Source organism: Muntiacus reevesi, chromosome 8 (genome assembly GCF_963930625.1).
Source record: "Muntiacus reevesi chromosome 8, mMunRee1.1, whole genome shotgun sequence".
In the NCBI taxonomy this organism is placed as follows: domain Eukaryota; kingdom Metazoa; phylum Chordata; class Mammalia; order Artiodactyla; family Cervidae; genus Muntiacus; species Muntiacus reevesi.
The window spans coordinates 83,173,247-83,190,770 of NC_089256.1; the positions used below are offsets into that span (position 1 = coordinate 83,173,247).

General features: G+C 42.3%; 1 protein-coding gene across 2 annotated transcripts in view; it reads left to right on the forward strand.

Moving 5' to 3' along the window:
* LOC136173106 (NACHT, LRR and PYD domains-containing protein 1b allele 5-like) overlaps positions 1 to 17,147 on the forward strand; it is a 41,728-nt gene extending 24,581 nt beyond the window's left edge. The window contains exons 6-17 of one of the 2 annotated variants that reach the window (XM_065942401.1): positions 28 to 72; positions 1,111 to 1,158; positions 1,317 to 1,363; positions 1,460 to 1,509; positions 2,028 to 2,245; positions 2,357 to 2,607; positions 5,969 to 6,103; positions 8,864 to 9,002; positions 10,391 to 10,444; positions 10,700 to 10,780; positions 13,281 to 13,553; positions 15,647 to 17,147. In XM_065942401.1, coding sequence (XP_065798473.1) covers positions 28 to 72; positions 1,111 to 1,158; positions 1,317 to 1,363; positions 1,460 to 1,509; positions 2,028 to 2,245; positions 2,357 to 2,607; positions 5,969 to 6,103; positions 8,864 to 9,002; positions 10,391 to 10,444; positions 10,700 to 10,780; positions 13,281 to 13,553; positions 15,647 to 15,666 — 1,361 coding nt within the window. In that variant the 3' untranslated portion in view covers positions 15,667 to 17,147. Of the gene's footprint in view, positions 1 to 27; positions 73 to 1,110; positions 1,159 to 1,316; positions 1,364 to 1,459; positions 1,510 to 2,027; positions 2,246 to 2,356; positions 2,608 to 5,968; positions 6,104 to 8,863; positions 9,003 to 10,390; positions 10,445 to 10,699; positions 10,781 to 11,274; positions 11,783 to 13,280; positions 13,554 to 15,646 lie in introns of those variants that run through there. The other variant, XM_065942402.1, reaches the window with a different exon arrangement.
* Positions 17,148 to 17,524: the final 377 nt, after the last annotated feature.

Consider the following 17,524-nt stretch of genomic DNA (forward strand, 5'->3'; position numbering starts at 1 on the left):
TGCCCTGAGCTCGCTTTGTCTCCACAGATGGGGAGCTGGGAGAGTCTTCCGCCGAGGAAGCGTCTGCTCAGGGTAAGAGCGAGGCGGTGCCCTCGCCCCCCTGTGTCCCCTACGGTATCCTGTCCGCCCTGCGCCCGTGCTGTGAGACGAGGGGGATGCGAGAGCTGTTTGCTGCAGCGTCCAAAGATCAGCTAAAGACTTAATGTGCCAAAGTGGGGTGCATGGACGCTTTCCCATTCAAGCTTATTTTCCTGCTTTATACCGGGGGTCCCCAACCCCTGGGCGACTATATGGTACCATTCGGAACCGGGCCACACAGCGGCACGTGAGCGGTGGGCTAGCGAGCGCAGCTTCATCTGTACTTACAGCCACTCCCCATCGCTTGCATTACCGCCCAAGTGCCACCTCCTGTCAGATCAGCGGTGGGACAAGATTCTCATGGGAATACAGACCCTACTGTGAACTGCCCATGGATCTAGGTTGCCCACTCCTTATGAGACTTTAGTGCCTGATGATCTGATTCTGCCTTCTGATGTGTTGTATAATTATTTCATTACATATCACAATGTCATAAAAATAGAAATGAAGTGCACAATAAATCTAATGCACTTGAATAATCCCAAAACACCTCCGCTCTCACCACCCCCAAGTCCATGGAAAAATTGTCTTCTGTGAATCCAGTCCCTGGTGCCAAAAAGTTTGGGGATTGCTGCCTTATACCTGCAGCGAGACTGACAAACAGAATGTGTCATGTATCACCGAATCCACTCAAAGAGATGTTTAATATACGTTTAAGGTTCCGGTTGGGCTTGCCCGGTGGCTCAATGGTAGAGTCCGCCTGCAGTGCAGGAGACACAGATTCAATCCCTGGGTTGGGACAATCCTCTGGAGCAGGAAATGGCAACCCACTCCAATATTCTTGCCTGGAGAATCCTATGGATAGCGAACCTGGCCGGCCTCAGTCTGTAGGGTCGCAAAGAGTCAGACACGACTGAAGTGATTTAGCACAAAGTTCTTATTGTTTGTGAAGCTGGGTGTGGGGGGTGGGGGTTAACTGATTTACCCTGTGACTGACTTATGCCAGTACATGTGTGACAATATCTTTTACAGTTGAAGAATGGGAGGATAAAGAATTGCCCACACAGCATTTTAATTCAGGTATGAACTTACATTCTCCAAAATAGTCTCCTTATTGCTGAGGGGGCCTATATCTTTGAATTTTGTAATATGATCATATCATGTATATTTGTCAAAAAAATTTTATCTGAAAATGCCAGTCACATTCCTGTAAGTAAAATTTTTTCTCTGTCATTTAGAATCTAATAAAATCCAATCTCACTGTGAACACTGTAATGCTGAAAATGTAAGTATGTTTTTAATTATAAAGGATGGCTCTTTAATTTGCTTTCTTTAAGAAAGTGACGTTTACTTATATGTTATATCTGTGCTTTTTCTCCAGAAACACAATGAACTGGTGACTCCCAGGCTTCTTTCCCGAGGACAGTTTTTGTGAGTCATTGGGAATACGGGAGACATGATACCATTAGTAATTTATCTGTCTATGCAAAAATAACCCCAAGTTGGGAAAACACAAAACAGCGTAACTTCACACCTTTTATGTACTTTGTTGGACTGTTTTCTTTTTATGTATATATATCATTTTATTTATTTGTTTTGGGTGTGCCGAGTCTTTGTTGCCGTGCGAGCTTTTCTCTAGTTGCGGGGAGTGGGGGCTGCTCTCCTGTGCACACGGGCTTAGTTGCTCTGAGGTAGGGGGGATCTTCCCGGATCAGAAATCAAACCCGTGTCTCCTACATGGGCAGGAGAATTCTGTACTCCCGAGCCACCAGGGAAGGCCTTAGATTGTTTCCTTTGAGTGTGATGCTGCTTCAAAATGTTATGGAGTTCCCTCAGTGCTTTTGAGTAAAATTAGATAACCAAAAAAATGAGTTAAAAATTTTTTTTTAAGAAATCCTCTCCTAAACAAGCGTCAGGACTTGACAGGTGTTCTTATCTGTCCAATGCAGGCTGAAGGTGGATGGAGAGGGAACTTACCAGTGCACGGAGACTGGTCTGATATTTGAGGTTAACAGGAAAGTTGATATCAAGTATTGCGTCTTGTCCTGGAGCAAATACTCAGACCTCATTGTGAAGCCCTGGGCCGTCGGCGGACCCTTGTTTGATGTTAAATGTGACCCGCTCTGTCTCACCTCCATTCAGTTTCCACATTCCCTCTGCTTGGGTCGTGAGTACTTGTTTGCTAAAAGTTTAATTGGCATGTGCGTGTGTGGACGTGTGGGTATGTGTGCGACGCATGCAATGCCCAGGATACTAACTCACCTTCATGTGTTAACAGACCGAGATGCCAGCATGACGTTCAAAGTCTTCCACGTTAAAAGTACTGGGGCCTCATTAGAATATACTGTGGACCATTCTGCCACCCACGTCAAATGGCGTGTGAGCTCTCTTTCTCCTGTGGGACCCGTCATTCAAAGCGAAGAGACGGTATTCCACCACGGGGCGGTGATCCTGTACAAAGCCATCGACCATAACCCGTCCTTGTCTTTTCGAGTGTACGTAGCAACCAATAATGAATCCTTCATCAAGGTAAAGTCAATGAAAGTGAATACTAAATGTTGAGTACTGTGTGTTCAGATTTCAATGCAAGGTCTGGGTGATGTCTGTTGATTTAAGATCTGGGTGTCTCTTTTGATTTAATTGTCTCCCCACGGTGGGTCTGATGTCATGCTCACTCACCGACGTTGTAAGATTAGTGCCAGGTCCTCAGATCCTTGTGGCATGGGTGTTTGTACGTGTGAACAGCGTCGGGAGGAAAGCAGATAGGAAAATAGCTCTCTAGAGGTGGGTGTGGCACAATCAAGGCAACCCTCTCTGGCCTCGGAGAGGGTTGCCTGGAGAACAGCCAAGGCCATCTATTCTCTACAGCCTTGCTGCTGAACATGTGATTTGGGGACCAGGGAACCAGGAGTGGCTGGTTGCTGTCAGCAGGGTGCCCCTTAAATGCCAAATCTCAGCACCACCCAGACCTGCCTGCCCTGCTCAGAATTCCCAGGTGACTGGCACATTACAGTTGGCGAGACACCTGCTCTGGATTCACTGCGGGGGCCGTTTCGGGTCTTTGGGTCAAATGTAGGGAGACTGGAGATTCCTCCTTGGCTTAACGCTCTGCCAGTAAGACACACCTGATAGGGTAGCTCATTCCAGAGTAATTATTTGAATAAAAGTTGACGTTTGGTTCGTGGGTTCAACATTCTAGGTTTTGTAGCAGTAGATATTCATGAAGCACCCAATACGTTTAAGGTATAATGACCTGAGGGGAAGAGTTTGAATATTCATAATGGAACCCGTTTGCCAGAATGCAGAATAAATCTATGTTCTTTAGCCCATTTTCTGAACTATATCATTGAGAACAGAGGATTGAATCTCCTTTTATAACCTGGCCCACTCACTCTAAATACAGTTATAGTGACTTAGAGGTGGGTGGAGCACTGACAAAAGATAAAGCAGTGGCTCAAAATTATCCTTTCAGATTCAAGATCAGGGTTTGACAGATGTGAAAAAAAATAAGCGTTCGGTTCAGTTCAGTTGCTCAGTCATGTCTGACTCTTTGGACCCCGTGAACCGCAGTACGCCAGGCCTCCCTGTCCATCACCAACTCCTGGAGTCCACCCAAACCCATGTCCTTTGAGTCGGTGATGCCATCCAACCATCTCATCCTCCGTCATCCCCTTCTCCTCCTGCCCTGTATCTTTCCCAGCATCAGGGTCTTTTCAAATGAGTAATCTCTTCGCATCAGGTGGCCAAAGTATTGGAATTTCAGCTTCAACATAAGTCCTTCCAATGAACACCCAGGACTGATCTCCTTTAGGATGGACTGGTTGGACCTCCTTGCAGTCCAAGGGACTCTCAAGAGTCTTCTCCAACACCACAGTTCAAAAGCATCAATTCTTTGGCGCTCAGCCTTCTTTATAAGTCCAACTCTCACATCCATACATGACCACTGGAAAAACCATAGCCTTGACTAGACAGACCTTTGTTGACAAAGTAATGTCTCTGCTTTTTAATATGCTGTCTAGGTTGGTTATAACTTTCCTTCCAAGTAGTAAGCGTCTTTTAATTTCATGGCTGCAATCACCATCTGCAGTGATTTTGGAGCCCCCCAAAATAAAGTCGGCCACTCTTTCCACTGTTTCCCCACCTATTTGCCATGAAGTGATGGGACTGGATGCCATGATCTTAGTTTTCTGAATGTTAAGCTTTAAGCCAACTTTTTCACTCTCCTCCTTCACTTTCATCAAGAGGCTCTTTAGTTCTTCTTCACTTTCTGCCTCAAGGGTGGTGTCATCTGCATATCTGAGGTTATTGATATTTTTCCTGGCAATCTTGATTCCAGCTTGTGCTTCCTCCAGTCCAGCATTTCTCATGATGTACTCTGCATATAAATTAAATAAACAGTGTGACAATATACAGCCTTGATGTACTCCTTTTCCTATTTGGAACCAGTCTGTTGTTCCATGCCCAGTTTTACCTGTTGCTTCCTGACCTGCATATAGGTTTCTCAAGAGGCAGGTCAGGTGGTCTGGTATTCCCATCTCCTTCAGAATTTTCCACAGTTTATTGTGATCCACACAGCCATGATAAAGTATACTACTTTGTGAATTATAATTTGAATTATAGAATTTATATCAAGCTACCCACTTCCAGTGGTTTTAGGTTGTAGTATTTGCATGCTTTAAAAATGTTATACAGATTATAACTAGCAATACATATTAAAGTGTAAAAACTTTAAGTAACAGATTTTTTTGTTTTTTCCTAAGAAAGTAAAATATGCTTTCTGTAATCTCACTAAAGATAATACTTTCAGTTGGGAAAGTAGTCTTCAAAGTGGTATAAAAATAACTGCACCTAAAGTATAATTCCTGGAGGAGGAAATGGCAACCCACTCCAGTATTCTTGCTTAGAAAATCCCATGGACAGAGGAGCCTGGTGGACTATAGCCCATGGGGTCACAAAGAGTTGGATATGACTGAGTGATTGAACACACATACCTATAAAGTAGAATTAGCATAGATTTGGAAAAAAAAGCACTATTATTTAATTTTAAATTATATTTTAAAAGTATATTTTATTTTATTATATTTTAAAAGTAAATTCAGTTAACTGAAAGAGCATGATGCAGACTTCCTGGGAAGCTGGGGTCAGGAGCTGATTATATCAGCAGATGTGGAGAAGGCTGCCGTCAGGACAATGGAGAGCGTGGCATGGGGAAGGCAGGATATCCTTCCTGGCTGGTGGTTTATTTTTGCACCTTCTCCAGTTAATTTTTTTTTTTTTCCTGTGTAGGAAAAGATTTCCTTGAACTCTGTCTCAAAAACCTAAATTTTATATTCAGCCATACAGCCACTTTACCAAGGGAGCTTGGGCCAGAGATTACATTCACCTCTTGTGGGGCCTGGGAACAATACATGTAAAATCGGTGTCCCCTCTAGGGCCACGTCAGAAAGAGAGTTGTGTTAGCAGGATGGGAACATACCCAGTGTGGGGCAGAGATACACTGGGAGCCAGCTGGAACCACTGCCAGTAAAAGAGGTGCTCTCGTCACATGCTGGGCGTGGAGTTAATCCGCATGTGTCATGCAAGTGCTCGTGTAACATGCTCAGACCCTTCAGAAGCAAATTGGTGGGGCCACAGAGGATCCAAGTGACGCTTTTGGCTGTAGTGCCTTTGTGGGGGGATGTTTGGCTGTGTGAGAGATGCATAGGACAAAGCTGCCTCCACTTCCGGGCCTTTTCCCTCTTGTGATCACTGTGGGACATCCTCCCTGGCCGTCACTTCTGTAGGAGGACATGAAAATAATGCGACCGGCACATACACTACCCGGCTCTTGACTTTGACTTTCACAATTGTTGCTGATGGATTTCAAAACCCAACCTATTTCCACCTTTAGGATATTTCCAAGTCTGTAAAGCACTCCTCTAAGAAGTTCATGAAAATCGACAAGCCTCCGGTTTGCCAGAAGTTGCTGCAGAATGGGAAGAAGTACAGGCTGATCAGTGAGCCAGAAGCTGAGATCACCCCAGAGGTAGACACTGTAGAAAATCAGCTTGGAGGAGCAGTGGGGGGAGTGTGTAGATTTCTTAGATACAGCATCTTGAAGATATTTAAAAATAATGCATCTTGTTCTCCTTTTTTATTTCCCAGTGTCTAAGAAAGCATTTGTTTTGTTAAATTGCATTTTATTCCAAAGGTGCTGTTGAATTTCAGGGTTCATCTGCAGTCATCAAAAATATAGACTCTCCATTTCTCTTTCCCTTTGAAAAGGTTTTCAGTTTTCTTGCATTTTAAATTAAGTTATTCAAATAATTTTAGCTTCAAAGGAATACAAAACTTAAGTCATGCAAAGCATTAAAGGTTAATGGAAAAGAGTTGCTAACAAAGGATATTGGGCTTTTCCTACTGGAAGGCATTTGAAAAATAGTTATGGGAATAAATTGTTAGATTTGAAGCATTCACTGTACACACCACACGACACTTGTGATTTTGGCTTCTCGGAAATGACTTAGTTATTTTTAAAGTTTATTTTCATTGTGTGCCCTGGGTGTATGCCATAGCTTATCTAGTCTGCACATCTGTGTGGAAATTCCTTTTGTCTACCTCCTTTGTCTGTTTTACAGTTTATGAAAAGTTGAAAACATGTTTTGATTCCATATTAAAAGTGGGAGGCAAGAGAGCTAATTGCAGTGGTCCATGTTGCATTGTTTTATTGCATTGGTGTTATCAGGGCCTTGCACCCTATGGAAGCAGTCAGGTTGATCAGGACAGTCTTCCTTCCTGTTTGGTTTTAAAGTATCTCTGCACATGCTTTGAACCATTTGAGCCATACAATAACACGGCTGAGGAAGCCAATGTGCAAAGCAGGTGGGCGCTCTGCCCAGGCCCCACAGGCGAGCAGAGCTTCCCCTGGCCCCGACTGCCTTGGCCCTGAATCTACCGTCTCCCCACTGGGAACTGAGAGGTTGATCTTCGTCCCTTCCATACCGATCAGGCCCCCGCAGATGGCACATCAAGAGAATCACGAGAATCACACTGCAGCCTTGTCTGGGCAGTGGAACTAAATGCGAAGGGTGTGCTTTTCAGTGGCCCGTGCAGCATAATGGATTTCCCTGGGAAGCTTTAAAAAAAAATTCGGTGACCTGGGTCCCACCTCCAGAGACGCTGACTTAATTGGTCTGGGAATGGCCCAGGCATTGGACTTGTTAAAGCTCCCAAGATGACTATAATATGCTGCCAAGGTTAAGAACCGCTAGGAGAGGGAAGAATACATATTGAATGGGTGGATGTTCCCAGAAAGAGACCGAGGGGGTCTCAGGAGTTGTTTCTTACAAAAGATGTTGATAGCTAGAGGGCTTTAAATAGTCTGCATTCTAGTGCATAGTCGGTCACATGGTGAGTTTATAGTCTGTCACTAACTGTATGCTCTCTCTTAACCAAATTTCTCATCTATAAAATGGGGATAATCTCCCAAGATTGCTGTAAGGATCATATAAAGTAATGGTTTGGGGCACTCCTGAGAGTTGTAAAACTCCGTGTAAATATAAGGTGCTCTTATTAGTTTTATACCATTAATGACTTGCTTAACTGACATCAGATGTGCCTATTACCAGCCCTCCTAATAAAAGCTAAGAATTAAAAAATAGGTAAGTCACAGTCTTTTCCCTCAAAGACGCCAGTGTAGTGAGGGAAATGCTCCATTCATGCAGAGAAATAATTTTACTATGACGTGGTGTTCCTTTAGAGACGAGTACAAGTGCAGTGGGTTTCCAGGAAGGCTTTCTCGTGGGTGATGTTGGCTCTGGGTTTGAAGGGTGAGGGATTGCCTGGGAGAGACATGCTTTCCCAGGCTGTCCTGGGAGAGGTGGCCGCAGGTGTCTAAGGAGGGCACGGAGCTGTGCAGCCGGGCTGAGCCCCAGGAGAGCTCTGGGGAAATGAACCTGGAGGGATTTAGGAGAGTGGGGTTAGGGGAGGCGCTGTCTCAGCTTTGTAGAGCTCAGTGACTGACCCTTGGAAGGTTAGGAGGATAATACTAGTGACTTGGAACAGAAAGGAAGAGGAACAGATTAAGAGCATTAGTTTGTGATGGTGACACCTGGTGCAGTTCACTGATGTTTTTTTTAAAGAGGTATATCTTGCTAGCCAGTCTGGAGACAAGCAGAGGCATGGGAAGCCAGGAGACAGTCTGAATAGTGGTTAAGAGCTCAGACTTTGGAGTCACAGGAGTGTATTCCAATTCCAGTTCCACCACTTAGATGTGGACTTGGGCAAATTCATTCACTTCTCTGGGATTGTTTACTCATAAAATAGTGATAAAAGGATTTGTTGGGGGAAGGTGGTGTTCAGTGAGGGAATGTGGACACAGCACTGCACATAGTTCTGTAAATGTGAGATCAGTGGGACAGGTCAGAGAATGATCTAAGAGAAAGGTGGTAAGGAGCTTAAAGCACCTGGGAGAGGGTGGCTGATGGTTGAGCACAGGTTCCTTTTGGGAAACATGAAATATTGGAAGTCAGGAGAGGGCTGAAAAGTTACACTTTGGAAAACGAGGCCCATGGGACTAGACGCTTCAGTGAGGTGGAAAACAGTTCTGAGTAGGAGTAAGGAGGGGCTGAAAGCGGGAGAGTGAGAGGAGGTGTGGTTAAGGAGTGGGTTTACAAGGTCAGAACTTCAACGGGCGTCCACTGAAGCACTGACCCTTCTCATTGCCTTTATTCCTTATCTGACATTTTATGTTGTTAATTAATGCAACTTTAAAATTTATGAAAACCACCTTTTTTTTTTTTTGAAGGAAATTGAATTTGTGGATGGTTCACTTTTAAAATTGAAAAGTTATATTGAAGTGTATCTGGAGCAACCAGTGGAGTTTAAATTACTCTTGGTTGAAATGGATTCCGAGGAAATTGTATGGAAGGCAAAACTGAGAGAGTGTGAGTATCTTGTATCTTGACTTAAAACTCTGTTTGGCAGGTGGGGGATTGGGGAGGGGTGGGGGGAGTGGCTCGGGTGGAAAGCAAATAGAGTACTCATCTGTTCCATCACCATAACATCAAAAAATTCGATTAAGAGAAGCAGAGGCCCCAGTTCTTGGGACAAAAATGCTGGCTCTGGTTCTCAGGCCCGCACCGTCAAATCCCCACATTCAGCAGATGCACAGAGCCCATATTTGCTATTGAGACTTTATACTCCAGAAACAAAACCCAATCTAATCCATTTGGGATTCTGTCCTAGTTTAAGCCAGAAGCTTTTGTATAGGTGTGACTCCTGTTCTCAATATTATACCCTTAAATTAGCCAGTTTGAAACAGGCCCTTTTTATCCAAACTACCGTTACTTACCCCAGAGGAGTCCTAGTTTTGGGATTCTGTATTGGAGATTGTATTATTTAATTTGCTCAAATAAATGAACCTGAAAGATGTTACTTTTTAATCATAGCAAATGCCACAGTAATAAAGGTATTTAATATGTAGCAACCTGAATAGCAGATGTTCTTCCAGACTAAGTCCCTTGGCAGTTTTAAAGACCACTTTTTAAGACTTCTTTTTAAAACTTTACTTAATAATATTCTGCCTCATAAGATGGTTCTGCTTTCTATTATTTTGGGGAGGCCTATCCTAACGATGAACAGAAATTGCCCATCACTCATAAGATGTCTTCACTCAAGGGACCTGTGGAAGGCCTGCCCAACATAAAGGCATCTGTTTGAGCAGGGCTGAACTCATGGGGCAGGTGATGTCAAATCATAATGAAGTTTCTGCAAAGAACCCACCAAGTATACATAATGATAATACATATATGAGATTCTTTTACATGTGTGTATTTGTGTGTGTGTGAGTCACTTAGCTATGTCTGACTTTTTGTGACCCCATGGACCGTAGCCCACCAGACTCCTCTGTCCATGGATTTCTCCAGTCAAGAATACTGGAGTGGGGTACATATAAATATACTTAAAATTTAAAGATGTTATTTATTTTTTAAAAATGTTTATGACTTCCTTCTCCACATGGTACGTGATGTTCTATTTACAGTAGTTTTAGATTTAGAGAAATACGGAAGGAATGATATTTCACCTGGCCTCTGGGTGTGGCAGATACCATGCCAGCAGTGTGCAGATGACTGAAATATGGGAAACGCTGGTCCCACCAGACATGCTGGAAGGAGTTCAAGCTCAGGGTATTTGCATACATACCAAGTTAAAACCCACATTTGAATTTGAGAGAGATTACCAAAACCCTAGAGCTTCACGTGCTTTCACACATCGATGCTTTAATTCCAATTTCATACCACTTTTCCAACTGCTGCTTATTGTACCTTAACAGGTGACTGGGTTCAGCAAAATCGGAACCAGAACATTTCAAAAAGCAGCACAAGTGGTAAGTGCTTGTAAGTGGACATTAAACTCGTCTCTTCCTTCCATCCACTAGAATTTTAATTCTGCTTTGCAAATCCAGTAACGTTCAGGATCTGTTAAGTGTTCCATAACTCTTAATCATCTGAATGAGCTTTGAATCCTTTTTTAATTTGCTGTCAGAATGATGATTTTAAAATGGTTTTTGAAAAGTCCAGCTTGAAGATGGGTGGATAATAAAACCCTAAGGGAAAGCCAATTTGTTGTTGTTTTTTTAAAGATAACAGGCGACGAAAAAGGAGTAGCAGCTTACCCGATGAGATGGTCTATGATAAAAGAATGAAGCAGATTGACAGTTCAGGTTTGTAAAAATGTCCTCTGTGGCTGTCAGTCACTTCCTCTGGTCTCCCCCAGGACATTCATCTGACACATGTTCTTCTTGGGTCAGACTCCCTGGAGTCATGTCCTAGGTGTGCCTGCTCTCCCAGCTACCTTCCCCCTGTGTCCAAGCTTCTCAGTCCTGGATAAAGGTCCTAGGTGGTCTGCCCCAGCCTCCTTTTCCACCTTGGCTGCCCAGTCCTCCTGCACTTGGTGAAAGTAGAATTGGGGGGCAGGGGAAGGTCTTGCAGCCTGTAGGGCCAGTGGCCATGGCCTGTCCATCTGGGCATTTCCTATAGCACTGAGCCTGCAGCCTCTAATGTAGAAGGTAATGAGCGTTCACTGAAGAAGTGAATAGTGAATGTCCATGTGTGCATTCACTGGCTTCACAGTTACTGACTATACTTGGGGGGAGGGAGCCACCAGCTCAATTATTAGAGATAAAGGTCAAGTTAATTTCTTCCATTTAAATGGCAGAGACCAAGGCTTGATAGCTGTGAAAATACAGTAGAGATTTAAGCACTTAACAACAGTACTCCCAGGAACCAGAAGATGGAGTATGTACCTCAGAATTCAAGTCCAACCAGAATTCATAAATCGAAGTTTAAAAACCCAGGCTCAAATTACACAAGACAAGATCTTAAGGCTTTGGGGGCCTCATGTAGATGAACCCTTTCATCAGAATACCTTTTATTATTGTAAGAAGGTGTGAATCTAAAAGCAGATAAACTCTATAGACTAAAATAAGATGTTATTCGGTTGGAGTTGAAGAGGATGATGTATGTCTGATTTTACTGTATATTGCTAGAGAATTGTTTATTATTTCTATTAAATGAACATCAAAATAAATGAGGCTCTGGAATTATTTTTAAAACCTAACCAAATTGGAATACATATTTCTTTCAGTTTTATTGAAATATAGTTGACAAAAATTGTATATAAGTGCACAATGGGATGCTTTGATGTATGCATACATTGTGAAATATTTACCGATCGAATTAATTAGCACATCTATCACCTCACACAGCCACCTTTTTTTTTTTTTGGTGGTAGAACTCATAAGACCTTCTCTTAGCAAATCTCAAAGAGTATAGCATAGTATTTATTATTAACTGTAGTCATCATGCTATGTATTAGATCCTCAAAAATTATTCACTTATAACTGAATGGGACACATAGGAAAATTTTTTCCTTTTTTGCAGTTATTTGGCTATTTAAAATTAGCTCCAACAACAAGTAGCTAGACATAGAATAAAATGATCAAATATTACCTAGAAAATTAAGAATTACCAGCCTTTTTAGAGTTGACAATGTGGTAGCAAATAAATTAATAATGATTTACTTTTGTTTAGGTATTTTCACATTTTTTGATACTGAGTGACTATCCTGATGGTTTGAGGCTCAACATATCACCATATTGGTTTTCAAAATATAGTCATCTCTTAACTCTGAGTCACTTTGAGATCTTGTTAAACTTTAGATACAGCATCTGACATGGTAGGTTTGGGGATGATCCCGAAAACTTGCATCTTTGATGGATGGATTCCCTGTGTGGTTTCTCTTGTAGCAGTGAGAGGAACACAAGTCACATGTGTTAGAAGACCACTAGGGGGCAGTGGCCATCCTTTAGAAACCATTCTTGAGTAAAGTGGGTTAGGGTTCAATATAAATGTTAGGTTCCCTTCATTAGACTATTGGCTCTAGATGAGCGAAGTGTTATGGTTCTGGAGGAGGGGCAGGAAGGATTCTTCCTCTCACCCTCTTATGGCAGCTCCAGGGTTTGTACGGCCTGGAGGATCCTTAGCGAGACTCTACCCCTGGTGAGCTTTGCTGTGTTATAGCACAACAATCTGAAAAGTGTGAACATAGAAAACCCAGCTGGGGCTGGTATTTTGTACTGGGGCACTGGTTTGCATTGGCTAACATAATCCCTTCCAGAATGATGACATGGTTTCTTAGTGAACAACAGATACTAATATTACAGAGGCTGTGCCCTGACTTTTCTGTGGAGTATGCTTTTCCCCCTAATGCCAGGAGATGGCAGAATGGAGACTGCAGTTCATATCTGTTGCTACCCTCTTAGGTGACCACTGAAGTTAGCGCTTTGTATGTGAAGATGCAGAGATGGGCAAGGGGAAAAGTTGTATATTTTTCTTTTTGAGCCACATAAAGTATTTTTGGCGCCTGATTTTTTTTTTCCCTTCAGCCTAATTTGTGCAGTTTTGCAAAACAATTTCATTCCCTGATTCACTGAATTATCCTTGTGAGCATTATACCCCAGTTCAACCTTATGTGTAACCATTCCCTTCGGTTCTTCTAATAGTTTGGAAAGAAGGGATTTTTTTGGTGCTTAAATTTATTTTAAAAGCAGTTAAAGTTTCAAATCATGGTATCCTTTTTTATATAAAGAGAATACATTTTCATTGTCAATGACTGTAAATGAAGTGTTGAGAGGAACTACTGAATTCTTCGTGTGCTTTTAGATGGGGTGAAGACTAAAACCCTGTTAACAGACACTCAGTTGTTTAACCTTGCTGAGAAGCTGGGGAAGGAGTGGTTAAAGATTGCCATTGCCAACCTGAAGCTGAATATTAGCGAAATCGATGCTATCCGGGAGAAGGAAGACAATGTTACAATCAGTAAGTTTAAGATGCTGAAGAAGTGGCAAGAGAAGGAGCAGAGTAATGCCACAGCTCAGAATTTATGTAACTGCTTAAAAAATGTCGATTCAGTTGAAGTCCAAGATGTGCTGAGAGGTAAGCAAAAAATTATCTTAGTCATTTACTTGGGGTCAAGCTGTGTCTTTGCAAATAGCAAATCTGTACTCTAGAATGTGTTAGTCACGTCTAAGCTCGGGTTCAGAAGATTGTGCAAATGCTCCGCAATAAGCCCGTGGGTCATAATCTAAGTAAAGGTGATTCATGTGTGGCATCAGAGGAAGTATTTGAATACCCTCTCAAGTGCTGGCTAGGTTTGTGACCAAGCAGGTTTGTTTGTTTTTTTTTAATTGAAGTATACTTGATATACAGTAAGGTACAGGTGTACAATGTAGTGTTTTCACAATTTTTATAGGTTATGTTCTGTTTACAGTTATGAAATATTGGCTATATTCCCTGTGTTGTGCAATATATCTATGACTAAGCAAATTCCTTACCTCACCTAAAGCCTCTATATTCTCATCTGTCAAATGGATGCAAAACTCCAAATGTCCTAGGTCTCTCGTGAGAATGAAAAGAGATAATACATATAAAAGCTCTAGGTTCAGGCAGTGAGACTCAGGCAGGAGTAGATAATGTCCTTTCTTGTTGTTCAGTTGCTCAGTCATGTCTGACTTTTGCAAACCCCATGAGCGGCTGCACGCCAGACTTCTCTGTCTTTCACTGTCACCTGGAGTCTGCTCAAACTCATGTCTGTTGATAATGTCTTTTTTTTTTTTTCCCCATTTTTTTTTTTTTATTAGTTGGAGGCTAATTACTTCACAACATTTCAGTGGGTTTTGTCATACATTGATATGAATCAGCCATAGAGTTACACATATTCCCCATCCCGATCTCCCCCCCACCTCCCTCTCCACCTGATTCCTCTGGGTCTTCCCAGTGCACCAGGCCCGAGCACTTGTCTCATGCATCCCACCTGGGCTGGTGATCTGTTTCACCATAGATAATATATATGATAATGTCTTTTAACTGGAGACCTAACTGGGAGCCTTGAGCCTTCCAGACTTTCTGTGGTGTTGACGCAGTGATCCACTTGGTGGCACTAGTGAGCCTCCAGCAGCAAAGATGGGAACAGATAGCTAAAGGGAGTTGTTTCTGGTCTCAGTCCAGAAAACCACAGGGTTCCTTCCTTTGTGTTGAAGCACTTCTTTTTTTTTGTGGCTTGACTTAGCATATTGTTAGACCCAAGGTCAAACCAATTCACAACTTGGATTTTTATTAATATATATTGTTACCATGATTAACAAATGCTGTGTTACTTCTCAGAAGCAAGTTAGAGAGAGGTTTTTATTTGGAAGTCTATGCGGACTTTTTGTACCTTAAAGAATGTAAAAGTGTGTCAGCCACCCCAAAAGCTTATATGAAAAGTTAAAGTCTGGGGTGACCTCTCAGGATGCAGTCAGGTGTGGAGGACGAGCTTTCTGAACGCCCCCACCAGTTTGGATGCAAGAGCTGCAAGCCAATTGAATAGCCAGTTTCAACATCAAATTTCTTTTCCTTGAATATGTTGAAATTATGTAAATCACTGAGGCCCACATGTGGAAATCTCCTTATTTGCATACAGGCACTTCTGCCTATTGACAGTACTGGCCTCTGCTGTGTTGAGGAAACAATCATAGCCTCTTCATCAAGGGAAGGCTTGGAAGTCTGACCGTCTCACAGATCCTGTAGAAAGGGTGGTTATTTGTCGTTTTGTTTTTATCTGCTCTTGACTTCGCTAGACGCTTGACTTGTTGCCACATAAAGCTGAATAAGGATTTGTGACATTTTTTTGGCAGTGAAATGGATCATAAAAGCTCATTAGTCCAATTTGTCATTGAATAGGAGAAAAATCTTCAGTGAGTTACAAACGAACAAAAAGCCAGAAATTGTCAGTGTTTTCTGCCCTCCTGTAGCCAAAATATCTGGGTGATTGGCTGACTTTTGTGTCTTTATCAGGGCATTTTAGTGTCTATAACTGCAGCCTTAAAAAATTGCGCTGGTTTGTCTTCATCTCAGGAAAACCCAGCCACTCCAACAGTTCCTTTTTGAAATGGACAAGTGAAACGGCCGTTTGAAACGGCCTTTCTTTAAACGCATGTGCTCTTTCCCCACAACAATGAATCCCTGAATTCGTTTCTCTCCCTTGTTAGGCTTCTTACAGGAAACGTGAGGTTTGAAAGATGAGCTGGAAAAGGAAGCCTCAGGAACTTCCGCCTTCAAAGACTGTCTCCGTGGTAATAAGGCACAGACTTCGGGACCCAGAGCCACACAACCTGTGGAAGCAGCTCCTTTCACAGACCACTTGCAGCTCACATTATTCAGGGGCAAAGGGAATGTGAAATATTTGGAAACCTTGAGGAAGAAGAAAAAACCTCTATAATATCAAGAATTTTTTTTTGTACCTCCCACTCTCACCATCCCACCCGGCTTCCCCACCCAAACACATCCACTTATAAAGGGTGCCTAAAATGACTCAACAGCAGTCAGGCGAGAAATGTGGTAATTTTCCTACTGGAGTCTGTGAACTATGAAATTCCTATCAAGCGTTTGGAACATTTTTTTTTTAGCAATTAAGTGGTGGAGTACTTAAATTGCACCAGTTTCACCTAGCTTTTTTTCCTCGTGTCATTAATGATGAAGAGAGGCTCCTGTTGTTTTAGCTCCCACACAGTCAGACACCCATGCGCTGCCGGGTCCACTATGTCTTTTTATGTGAGGTGTGATTTCTGCGTCTCACATTACTAACCAGTCTGGCTGGTGGTCTGTTAGACCATTAAATCAATCATGTTACCTGGCCCTAGGGTCATTAGAAAGGATTATAATCCACTCCCCATCCGGGCTGGTGCAAACGCTCACAGGTGGTGGCCTCATCTTAACTGGGGAAGTTCACCTGGATCCATCTTCAGAGTCCCTGCAGATTTCGTCAACCTTCTGAAATCACCAAACACTGCATTTCTTGACCTTGACCCTGGATTGTTTACTTCTGGGAGGGTTGTGGGGGGCGGGCAGTGCGGGAATGCCGCTTAGAAATAGCCTTAGTCAGGACCAAGGAACATTGTCATCTCTTCTTGAAGAGGACTTGCCCCAGGGAATCATGGGCCATATTGGCTCTTGTTAATGGGTGAAATCTTTTTTTTTTTAAATATGTCTTAATATGTATAGATATTGTCACTCTCCCAGAATCATGCGTGTGGTGATTAACATTTTGGATATGTTTTGTTAACTTATTTGAAGAAACTATAAATTACCATTAGTCCCCTGTCGACAGTAGCTGGAGAGTAAATTCAATCTTAATGAATTAATCAGAGGAACATACTTTATAGCTTTGCCTGTGAAGAACAAATTCATTTTATAGGGAAGAACGTATTGATATTATTAATGATCAGGGATCCAGTGGAATTAAAATCAGTGTCACTTTATGAGTTTTTTTTTTAATTGTTCTATATTTCAGGAAACACATGGAGTTTTAACATTCAGAAGTGTAAAATACATAAAGGTCTTGAATTTTTTAAGTGTTTATTATTTTTTGTAAGTTGTTTTCCAAAGAAAATCTCAATTTCAGAGGTGCTTTGTATATAAGCCGGTTTCCTAACAATTTCCAGCCTTTTTCCTACTGTGGATAAAGGGAAGAACAATAAATCTGCATCTGTACAGTGCAAATATGTCTTCTTTGTGTTATTATTTACTTACAGATTACTTTTTGAAGCATCATCTTCCTTGAATTATCTTGGCTGTTTGGGCATTAGTTGGTTTTGCTCCCAGACCCAGTTCTTAGAGTAAAGTTGAGTGAGGGTAAAGCAGGGGCAACTAACCCAGGAGTTTTCACAGATTCAGGAGCACCCCCACACCCCCTAACCCTTCTCCCTCGAGGAATGTCCAGGAATGAGTGTTCTCCCACCTATGCATGGGAAGGTATGTTTTTATTTAAAACCAGGTGTATTCATAATGAGCTCCGTACCTGTGTGTCTCTGTAACAGGATTTTCCTGCACATTTGCGACATGTTTTGTCATTTTGGGGGGTGGTTTTA